The 12,215-nt window shown below is 43.0% G+C and overlaps 1 protein-coding gene across 2 annotated transcripts in view; it reads right to left on the bottom strand.

The window, feature by feature from the left end:
* LOC138467526 (zinc finger protein 84-like) overlaps window positions 1–11,440 on the bottom strand; it is a 453,354-nt gene extending 441,914 nt beyond the window's left edge. The window contains exon 1 of one of the 2 annotated variants that reach the window (XM_069607629.1): window positions 11,000–11,440. In XM_069607629.1, coding sequence (XP_069463730.1) covers window positions 11,000–11,041 — 42 coding nt within the window. In that variant the 5' untranslated portion in view covers window positions 11,042–11,440. The remainder of the gene's footprint in view (window positions 1–10,999) is intronic. The other variant, XM_069607631.1, reaches the window with a different exon arrangement.
* Between the last annotated feature and the right edge of the window lie 775 nt (window positions 11,441–12,215).

The raw sequence follows: 12,215 nt of genomic DNA, 5'->3' as shown, positions 1-12,215 counted from the left end.
TTTCATCTAGCCATGTTTTGGTTACGGAAAGGATGATGATGCCTCCGTCACTTAGGAGGCCGTAGATTTCGGTGGCGTGTTTGGACATTGATCTTACGTTGATTAGATTGCAGTGGATCTTTTTGGAGTCATTTGGTTTATTTTTTGTTCACCGTTTTGGTTTGTGGGTGTTCAGGTGGAGTGCTTTTATGTTGCCTCCGAGCGGTATAGGTTCTGTGAGGGCGGCTTTGTCATTGAATCGGTCTGTAAGATTGATAATTGGGTTGCTGACTGTTTCTTCATCTCTCGTCATTTGATGCGGGTATCGATAGTGCCCATCTGTTCTTTTTTTTTAAATTATATTTTTATTGGCATTTCTTTAAACATAAACATGGGGACTCAACAGTGTCCCGTATCAACTCCCTTCCCTCCCCCGTCCCCCGCACCGGCCGCATCGTCCTTCGCTGTCCCACTGAGTCTCTTTTCCCGCTTCAGAGTTATCCTGTGAACAAGTCCAGTATTCAGAGTTTATGTGGACACCATTGGAGCATGTAGTCACTTTGTAGGTACTCTATCGCTTCCCCCAGTCTGTTGCGAATCTCTGTCTGTCCCCTTGTATATTGTATGTGATTCTCTCCATTGACACATATGTCCATATCCTGTGTAGCCATTCTTGACTGGTTGGGGGTGATTTCCGTTTCCAGTTTTGGGCTATAAAGTTCCTTTTTTGTGTCTTTGTGAGAGACCTATCTCGAGGGTCCCACATGCCGCACATCCAGACTTCCTCTCCTATGTTTGCCGTTTCTTTGAAGAGATTCTGCATTTGTGATTTTACCTCTGACTAGAATGGCTGCAGTTCGGTGCAGTCCCACCAAATGTGTCTCCAGGACCCTACTGCGTCGCATCCCCTCCAGCATTTTGGTTGCGAGGCGGGATACATTCTGTGGAGTTATTCCGGGGTATGGTGCCATTGTATCATTATTTTTGACCAAGCTTCTCTTGTTTGGATCGACTTTGTCCATTTGGGGATTATTTGCCAGATGTAAATCCATTGTTCCCTCGTTAGTTGTTTCCCTAGGGTCTTTTCCCATGTCTTCATGTATTGCCACGTCATGGTTTCCGTCTGGGCGTTCAGGAACTTATATAGGGTGGAGACAAATTTCCTTTCGCCGGTTTGGGACATTATATACGTTTCAAACGGTGTTAGCGTTCTTGTCAATGCCTCTTTTATTCTTGGAGTTGTGAGCCAGTGATTCAGTTGCTCGTACTGATATCTGTCCTTTTCCATGAGGCCCAGTAAGTCTTGACATTCTTTGAATGGTCTAATTCGTTGTCCGTCAAACTTGTCTCCTACTTTTGTGCAGTCGAGCTCCCGCTGTTTCTGGAATGCTCCTTTTCCCATCCCTGGAGTCTGGGTTGTCTAGGATTGGGATGAAGGGGGCTGGATCTATTGTGAGTATTCCTTTCTTAGTCGTTCTGTCCCATATGTTCATAACGGAGCTCATGATCTCACTTATCTTGACATTTTGGTGTCTGTGCTCGGGTTTGGTCCATAGTAGGTGACGTAGATTTGATCTCGCAACAGCTCTATCCTGCGCCTCCCACCACTTGTCTGAAGTGTTGGTGATCCATTCGTTCAGCACCCATAGTTGGGCGGCCTCGTAATATTTCTTGAAGTGAGGGAGTGCCATGCCCCAGTCTATTTTCTGTGCTGTGAGTGCCTGTTGTGACAGTCTTGGTGTTTTGTTTTGCCAGATATATTTCGTGACGATTTTGGCGAGGGTCTTGAAGAATGTCGGCGGTATCCAAATAGGGAGTGCTTGGAAGTAGTAGAGAAGTCTTGGAAGTATCGTCATTTTAATGACTGTTATTCTGCCCCACCATGAGATTGCTAACGGGTTCCATCTGTTTAGGTCTCTTTTCAATTTTTCTATGAGCTCTGTGTAGTTTCCTGCGTAGAGGTTCTTTACTGAGTCTGTTAGGGTGACTCCCAAGTATTTCACCCCGTCTTCCGCCGTCTGCAAGTGGAGATCCTTCGTCTTTTTGTAGATTGCTTGTTTGTCTCCTGCCAGAGCCATCACTGATGATTTCTGCCTGTTTATTTTTATGCCTGAAATTGCTCCGTATTCCTCGATTTGTTGAATGAGGAGAGGGAGTGTCTTGATTGGATCTGTTAAGGTCATCATCATATCGTCCGCGTATGCCGCTGTCTTGTGCGTCTGTCCGCCCATTTCCATTCCCCTTATTGCGGGTGTCTCTCTGATCTTTGCCAGTAGTGGTTCGAGGAAGACTGCATAGAGCAGGGGTGAAAGAGGACAACCCTGTTTGGTGCCCCTTCCGATTCGGATCGGGTGCGATAGTTTTCGCACGTCCACTCGGCTCAGCCGCCATCTTGGAATCCCCATCTGTTCTTAAAATGTAGGGAGTAAGGGGATTGGCATCATAACATTCTCTTCTCGGGTCCCCTCTTCTTTTGATCCGTTGTACGGGTGTTTTTTTTTTCATCTGTGTGGAAAAGTTGGTGTCGTTGGAGTATCTAGGTTCTTTGGTTGGTGCGAGGTACAGTGATAGGTATAAGGATTTTTCTCTTGCAATGTTTGTTCTGTCAATAGTATTATTTTGCAGGGGGTCTTCTGTATTGAAGGCGTCTTCTGCTGGGGGCGGTTGAGCTTGTGTATCTGTGTTATTTGTAGCGTGTTCCTTTTATCTTTGTCTGCGTCCAATTCTAATTCTGCGTCGGGTTATTTTGGTCTTAGGTGGGAGGAGTTGGTTTGGGTGTTAGGTTTATAAGGCAGTTTCCGATTGTAGTGCCCTTTCACAATGGCGGAGATTGACTTTTACGTGCGGCTAGTGGCCTACAACTTGAAACTTCCACCCCTTCTGGGTTTTCAATACTAACTTGATGGATGTGGAAGGATTTCCGGAAATTAATGGAGACACCACCCCCACCCCTTAGCACCAACGGCTCTATTAATATTAATAGTACAATAATCAGCAGGTATATCAAATGCCAATTCTAGGCCAAAGGTGTCTGATGGCCAATTCTAAGTTAAGTAAGCAATCTCAATATGATTATCCTGTATATACTCTGCAACCTCGATGGCATGTTTAACCAATGAACGCGTATTGAGGAGAACGCAAGACAAGAAAGACCTAGGCAAACGTGCCTGCGGTGTGGGCCGCACACCCTTACGTCCCAATTGGCTTTCAAAGAAAGTATAGTATTATGTCGGTTCACATCAACAAATCGTTAGTTCTTTGAATTTGGTGATTTATTTAAAGTAACTGTGAGCAATCGCTTTACTGATGGGCAACACAGCCCTGAATGGCCAATGCATTTCGGACTCAACAGTCCTTCATCGGGGCCGAAATGGCCAATGCATTTTGGACTCAACAGTCCTTCATCGGGGCCTATCTAGTCAAACAAATTAAAGCCAGACATTCGATATCGGGAACAATTAGACCAATCAAGTCAAAAAAGTCAAAAAATAATGATAATTCAAAACCAAAATCAAAAGAAAATCGAGAACAAGAAACATCACATATTATATCACATAAAATTGCAAAATTGCAGAATCAACAGGGTCCCACATACACAGAGACATAAACATAACAAAAAAAGAGGGGGGAAGGGGAGAAAGAAGAGAGTCAACACACTAGTATTTACGGTTGAGCATTACGTTTGTCAGCTTCTTGTTTATATGCTGTGTCTAGACACTGCCCAACTTCCCGTGTGTTTTCAATTAATAGCTGCACCTCAATTGTCAACTTTGATACTAGCCAGTCATTGCTATGGTGTCTGATATTAATAGTGTTCCAACTAAGCAGGTACCGTGTGGATTTATAAATGAATTACATATGGCTGGTTAAAAAGCCCCGTGCTTAATCCCGTAGTGAACACATTAACATTGCGTGCTGAATGCTATTGTGTCAATATCCAAAAGAGTGGCTGACCTTAGCCAGGAAATCGCTGGCATGTTCAAAATTGAACTTAAAAGTTCGCCTTTCTACGTGCGGCTCAACCGCTAAGCGTAAATTCACAAGTGGACCTGCTACAAAAAATAATAACATTCATTAAAGCGTGCGTCTGGCCCGCTTACATTTGCCACAATAGTCATAACATCTGCGACAAGCGTCTAAGTAATGATCTGTCATAAAACTCCTACCGGCTCCCAATATTTACAGATCCCTTTCCACAGTTGCTCATCCACCACGCATAGCGCCACAAGTGGCGCCTGCGGGGAGCAGGAAGATCGGGTTTCCCATAGCTCGACACTCTTTGTGCCAAGTCTTCCAGCCCAGCTCCAGCAATCCCGATCGCCCATGCATCTCTGGTTTGGGTAGCCATATCAGTTATTTCAGGAAATAAGGGTTGCATTTACCCTTCAACAATGTAGATTCTTTGGGCATCTGGGGTGAAGTAGACCTGTCAAAATATGGGAAAATGTTTCTGGCAATCGCATTGGGGGCAGGCAAAAGACTTATTGCAGCTAACTGGGAATCTGCCGACCCACTGTGCCTGAACCGTTGGAGTAACAAGCTGGACAGGTGCGCAGCTTCAGAGCGCCGGATTTATAATGCACAGGGCTGCCCCCGTAAATTTGAAAAAATATGGGGTAAATGGCTAGATGCTCACTGAGATCCGCGGGTGGGGATAGATTGATATTACTGTTTGCATTGGTTACCTGCCCTGTTTTGTTGTTGTCTCACGGTCCTCTGCCTTGTGGGTTTCTTCTAACTGTTATTATTGCTATGTTGTCTTCATCCTATGTATGCCGATGATCCATGGCTGTTTTTTCTATGTTGTGTTATTCAAACTCAATAAACAGAGTCATAAAAAAAAAACAATGTAGATTCTGCTGTCTTGTCTTCCAACAGCCACCTAGCAACATATTGTAGCTCCGCTGCCAGGTGGTACATCTCGAAGTTTGGCGTGTTTATACCCACTCTATCATACGTATTCTGTAATTTCCATAGAGCCACTCTGTTTCTGGAGTTGTGCTACAGGAAGCCTCTGCATAAGCTCTGGAGTTTGGTAAAGAAGCGTTGGGACAACTTGTGTGGGATATTTACGAAGAAGTGTAGTAGCCTAGGCAGGACCACCATCTTGAGCAAGGCCGCCCTCCCCACCATGGCTAGGGGGAGCTTTGCTCAGAACCCCATGCTGTTCTTGATACCTTCTACTACTCTTTCCATGTTGTATTTGTGCTCGTCTGCAATTGTGTGATATATGTTAATCCCCAGGTATCTGAATGTTCTGGTCTGCCAGGCTATCTGCAAGATAGGTAGGTTCTCCTGCGGGACTCCTCTATACCTTCCCAAGGGGAACATGCACAATTTTTTGGGGTTCACCGCTATGCCCGAGAGAGTCGCATAGCGCTCCATCACCTCCAATATGTATTGCAAATTTTCTTCTGGGTACCGCAGGTACAACAGCATATCATCCGCATACAATGATATCAATTGCGGTCCTCCCCTACAGCATATCATCCGCGTACAATGATATCAATTGCGGTCCTCCCCTAGCATGAGACCCTATTTCTTCGTACTGCTGTCTCAGGCAGATCGCTAGTGGCTCTAGGGCAAGGATGTACAGCATCGGGGAACATGGACAGCCCTGTCTCGTGCCTCTGCTAAGTTGCCATTTATCTTAAATTATCGCTCCCGTTTTGACCCTGGCTGTTGGGGAGCTATACACCATTTTCACCCACCTCAAGTACCCTGGTCCCATCCCGTATTCTTTCAAGGCTGCCATCATCCAAGGCCACCTTACAGAGTCGAAGGCTTTCACTGCATCTAGCAAGACTACTGCTATTTCACCGGAGTCGCCCTCTGCCTGTTCTATAATATGGTGGAGCGTCCTGTGGTTATCAGATATGCTTCTACCTGGGACATATCCGGTTTGGTCGGGGTGTATGAGTTTATTTGCCAGCACAGACATGAGAATTTTGCTGTCCTGGTTTAGCATGGACAGTGGTCTATACGACCCACAGTCTGTGCTTGGCTTGTTAGGTTATTCATAACACGCATAATACCCAGATGTTTCTAAGTGCAGACCCAGGAATTAAACTTGTGGTGCTCCATTGTTGTCTTGCATCCAAGGCGAGCATGTTGCCCCTGAGCTATCCTCCCCAGAAAATGCACATAGAAACAGTAGATGTGGAAGTTGAGACGATCTGTTTAGTATCAAAAGTAGGAAAACTAGACAAAGAGGAGATATCAATAACCTCACTGGACTGATGGTTTCGTTCATCATTATACAGAACAGTCTTAAAACAATTAGAATAAGGCAAAGAAATAATGGATGTGGCAGAAGTAGTTGTAAAGAGTGCCAAATCCAAATATTTAACATGGCTTTACTACGCAAACTGGGAGCACTTAGCGAGCCTCAAACATAGTCCATGATTACTTTAAAAATAACAAGGTAAGTACTTATAGTCCTACAAGGACAATAACAAGCACTCACCATGCATGAGCCAGTACAAACCGGCCTTATAGAGGCACGTGACCCTTGACAAAGTAGTTTTGCAAGCCCTAAGTGAGGTGTGGGTATGAGAAAGTTCAATGTGAAACTAAATACCAAAATATGGAAAGCAGACAGCAATTTTGCAGTCACTCGCAATCCCTCGGTCGTTCTTCAGAGAAAAACATAAAACAATTCAGCACATTAGCCCTGGCACAAAGCACAAACCGACCTTACAGATGTGCACTGTCGTGTACTAATGCTTTTAAAGTAATAATTTGTTTAAAATTACTGCATATGCTGAGTATGAAGAGATGAATGTGGGTATGCATTTCCTAAATGAATGTTGTGGACTGAGTATTTTGTTATTTTATGATCCCATTTGATATGTCTGATTAATTATAAAAACTCAGGTATTTTTTTCAGAACACCACAATTGCACATCAAGTATGTAAATGAATGGTAAAATGTTGCCAACTAAAATGTCGTTGTGAAAGTACTTTTTCCACATGAATATATTTTCCTAAGGACATTTTCAGGTAGAAGATTGATTGCACTCAATTTGGGGACTGTGTTAAATAACTTGTTCTACTTCTTGATTAATTAAAAATAGCATTTATAATACTGTGCAATTGTAATAAATGGTGCTACTGTGGATGTAGGCATAAATGGATGTGAAGTAATTTCTGACATAAATCATATGCGAGTATTGGGATGGCTTATTAAACATATCTCGAGAAAGTGCAGGCTGAGCAAAAAGCCATCTGCACCAAAGAAGCCCATTTAATAACATAACATTTCAGGTAGGACACAAGAAATCAGTCTTGTTACTGCATCATGACAACAATCACCTGACACAATGGCATGGCCCTTAGAAGATAACGGAGTCTCAGAATACTGAATTGCTGAGTTCACTAACCAGACACAGGATCAGACATATTAACTGGTTCAAAACTGGGAGATAAAAAAAGAGGCCCATAAAGAGATACACCAAAAGCCTAAATCATGGTAATCGAAAATGAAATGGAACCGTTGTGAACACTCTAGCGGAAGCATGTTCCTTACGATCCCAACAGATCAACACCATCAGCAAGAGACCCGAGAGAATGTCTGGGTTTTTGTTCCAACCTATTAGTTCAAGTCAGGATCATTAAACATCATAGGAGGACAGCTCCAAACCAAGTAGGCTACATGAGGACCGAAGGTCCATCATTATGTTAGAAATTGAGAAAATGCTCAAAAATGGAGTAATAAAAGGAGGTAATGCCATGAATGTTCGTCACCTGGCATTAGTATGTTTGTAAGCCAGCTGAAGGTTTTGTTGGAATTTAGGAAATTGTTGACGATCGGATAGACCGACCAGAAAGGTTCACTTATCTATCCAAACTAGACACAAAGAAGGAATATTGGCAAGTTCCCCTTCGTCCTGCCAATAAAGCAAAAACCAATTTATTGAAACCTCAGGGCTACGTTATAGTTATTCCATTTGGGCTGCATGGAGAACTAGCAACCCTTCAATGACTAATTGACCAAGTTCTCGTTTAAGCATCAAGATTACGCAGGAGCATATTAAGGCAATGAGGTGATCACATGCATATAGGTGCGGGATTAACAACACATCCCGCCAAGTGAACCTTCACCAAGAAATCAGTAAAACACTGAGGTGATCAAGTACGTTATGGTGTGATCAAACTATAGGTCCAGGAAGAGGAAGCAAACTCATCAACCCAGCTTCTTGCTAAAAAGAAGAGCCTAAGAGCCTTGCTGCTTTGCTGGATAAGGAGTGTACCTACATTCATTCCATGGTTTTCTTCGTGGGCCAGTTTACTAAAGGAGACGTCATCGAACAACTACAAAAATGCTCTAAAATGGACGAATGTAGCCTGAAGATCATTCCAAAACGTTTGGTTCTGCCCAGTCTGGATTACACTGGACTTTGCTAAACCTTTTATCCTGCAAACCGGTGCCTCTTAAATGGTTTTCGGAGGAGTCCTAGGCCAAGAAAGTAATGGTGAAGAAAGAACAATCTTATAGATCAGCAGAAACATGTTCCCTAAGGAAAAGGAATATACCACCATAGAATACTAGCTCTTGATGATTAGGTGGTCATTAAGAGGGCTGAGATACTATCGCAGTCTGACAGAGCATTCACCCGATCACGGACCATGCAATGCTAGTATAGCTGACAAAGAACAAGGATACAGAAGCGGGAGTACTCCATTTGTTTCTCGCCCTATACCCCTTTTATTTTGGGATTAAGCATTTCAGCGGTCAACTATTTGGCTGACTTCCCAAATCCTTTACCTATCTCACTGGAGATGTTGAAGCCAAGATTGGCGATGTGTCATGAAGTTTCCCTGTTTGCCAAGGAAGAAGGACTCTTCTTTCTCTTTTCATAAGCAAATGACAGTGCAAGCCGAGGCATGGGTCTAAGAAAGAGAAGACAGCATGATGTAGGAGTCTGTGGTAGTTGAGAAGAGTATGCTATAGAGATACGATGCAAAGAAAGCCCCATGAAGGAAGCAGTCAGCAACACATGCTGGGAAAGAATTATTGTGCCGAGATCCTCAGGGATCCACAGACCTCTAGAACACTGAGAAATCAGAGGCTGCCGAGCTACCTACGAACAGTCTAATGAGGTCACATAGTCCACAGGCTATCCAAAACCAGAATGGCGGTAAGGTGAGTTTGCAGTAAAGTCAAGTAGGGGGAGGAAGAACAAGAGAGAGAGAGAAGCCTTCCCTGAACATGTTCAATACAGAAGATGTGAGGGGTTGAAAACCCTCAATACACCACCAGAGAGAGGCATTACGTTGAGAAGGAGATGGGAGGGACCCTGGAGATGTGGAACGTAAGGCCAGTAGAGAACAGAGATGTAAATGGAGAAACCTGGGACCAGGTCTAAGGGGAACCGGGTGATGAGATGTCTTGTGGGAGTTGTAGTTCAATGACTCCAAAGATCTAGCACAGTTGTGCTAACAAACTTAAGCAAAAACAGAGAAGAAATGCATTGTGATTCAATCACTTCAAAGCCCGAGCACAGGGTCACTATGAAAGTCAAGTGAACAAAAGACTGAGCACAAATGCATTGAGAAAGAACAGAGAACCGGAAAATGCACTGACAATGTCCAGGGAACGTGTGAATTGCCTTGTGGGAGTTCTGGTTCAATTACTCCAAAGTCTGAGTGCTTATACGATGACAAAAACAGGCAAACTAGAGTAGAACTGCCTTGTGGTAGTGATGGCTCGAATTCTCCAACGAAGAGGTATAGGAGATTTGGTACCAGGGGCGCAGACAAAGTCAAATAAAGAGTAGTTTATTAAGAGTTGAGATTCTTATACTACACCAACTCTGCATAGGAGCACTGGTGAACATGATCGCACCAAGGACAAATTGAAAACGATCTAAGGCCTTTTTCATTTAAAGAAAGACCAAAGAAAAAGGAAGAGCTAGAAGCTCACACGTTGCACAAAACTCTCAGAATAAAACAAAAATAATATACATTTTTATATTTTTTTATTAAGTTGCAATCAATGTAAATTCTTGAAAAAAAATGATAGCCTTATAGACTGAAGTAGGTCACACCACTAAGTTATGGTCTGAGGCTTTGCCCGGGCCATAAAATGGGAAAGAACAATTATCCCCAAACGATAATTACCCTTCTCGAGGACTAAAAGGATATTAGCACACATTGAAAGTAGCAATACATGAGAGGGAAGTAAACACGTTTAATTTGATCATGAGAAAGAAAATCAGCAAACTGAGTTAGTAAATTGCAGTGGGTTGAACAGATGCATTAGAGGTCGTGTAAAAGTACACGGTTTCTCTGTAAGAAACTTAAAGCCTTTTCCCATATGTTAGTCTTCTCTTTGGTGTGTTAAATAGGATATTGCAGTTAAAAAAAAGAAACTCTAGAGAGGAAGTGTCTTGCTGAAAGTCGTCTTGCCTTGAATTTGAAAATATAATTTCCCCGTCTGCTTTGGAAACCAGAATGCAGTCAATACGTGTAGTTACTGACTGCACCGTCAACATTCCGATTGGCTGAGTGGAGGTCAATAACGTTTTCCATACTGTCTGGTCTTATTACAGCGATACACCTAGATTTTTTTTTAACTCTTTAACATAACATTACACGCATTTAGTAGAAATAGCACTAAGCAGCAATGGCAGCCCTGCAAATAAAGGTTAACATGGTGGTTGCTTTCTAAGATGAGAGGAGCCTGATGATTGAGGAAGGATGTTGGGGGCTGATTGTGCGTCACGTGCACCAAATAAAACAACTAGCTGTAGCTGCAACATAAAGTACACCGAGAAACCATTGACGGAAATTTGAAAGGGAACAAATGAATATGTAAACAAAGCAGATGCTCGGTGGGCCAGAACCGAATCTTAATCACATGACCGTACATGTAAAAAAAAGATTGCCACATTAGCATACCAGTTAGTTACTAAAACTTAACTTAATATTAACCCCAAAGGTTTTGTGAAAAAATGATTCCTTAAAGTTTACTCCAATATTCTGCTAAAAATAGCGATGCTTTCGGGACATCACTCACCTTATCCGAAATCTGTTGTGACATTTGTCTCCTGGTTTTCATTGTTATGTTTCAGGCAAAGTTTTAGCAAACTCGAAGGAGGCCTCTGTATACAGCTCCCTGAAATGCTTTGGATGCACACTGGTCCCTGAAAGCAAGCAGGAGTAAAGGTAGTGTAGTTGAGGAAGTGCCGTGTCCAGTCTAATGCGCATGCACACAACCTTGATACTGATCCCATGCGATAGCTGCGAGTTGGCGAAAACCTAGACGTTTTGTGAAATGTGTAATAATCCCGTCTCGGCACAGCTGATGTTCATATAGCCGCACGGATGGGTGCATCTGTACAACAGAAGCGTTAAAAATAGCCGATATGATACCATGAACCCATGAGTATAGATAGAGTCTTGCGCGCTACCATTCCTCGGCAGCACTGTTCCCTAGTCTCAAAAACAAAGCAAGCCCAAGCACCACAGAAAGAAGCCCAAAACAAGGGGTGTTTTTGAACATAAAAAAGCAAATAAATATAAAGCCAATACCATACAACGATAAAACACCTACCAAAAAGAAAGAAATAGAAGCACAACGTATAAAGCACATGTACGCTTAGTACACATTTTTAAAAAGACCAAAACTCGTGAAATCAAAAAAACATGCCATTCAATCCCACATGACTGTGGTGTTCGTGTCACCCCTGCCAGGACATAACAATGCCAACCCTCGGATTTTGGCGGGAGACTTCCGAGTTACCATATAAAAATATTACTATTTTTCCCTTTTAGTCGCCTAAAATAATTCCCATTGGAAAATTAATTTCCCCTGCTTTCCAAAGTAAAATTTCTCTCCCAGGTGCTCGAGAATGTTGGCATGCATGTGTTCTCTCACAGGATTAGCAATGTGAGACTACTTACGTTTACTTCAATTTTAGGCCATGATTTGATTGTAGTTGATTATTGTGGTGTGTCACGTTTTTTAAGCATTGTTTAACCATACCCCTTAACGGACACGCTTTTGGCAGGTGTCACACATGATGTAACAAGCATCTCTCACCTGCCAATTACCTGTTACAGCCCCATATGTGTCAATGGACTTTCACCCGCCAAAAACAAAATTAGATGTTTTTACCCGACCGGGCGCCACAAAAGGTTGAGAGCTATGGAACAGTTCATTGCCTCCCTGTTCTTCTTCCTCATCCCAGTACTTGCTTCATTTAGGCGCTGGCCTCTGCTTCCAGGCCCTT

The sequence above is a fragment of the Ambystoma mexicanum genome, chromosome 4q (assembly GCF_040938575.1).
Source record: "Ambystoma mexicanum isolate Mex_15411 chromosome 4q, UKY_AmexF1_1, whole genome shotgun sequence".
In the NCBI taxonomy this organism is placed as follows: domain Eukaryota; kingdom Metazoa; phylum Chordata; class Amphibia; order Caudata; family Ambystomatidae; genus Ambystoma; species Ambystoma mexicanum.
Note: the sequence above shows the minus strand (reverse complement) of the source record. Positions and strands in the feature narration are given on the sequence as shown.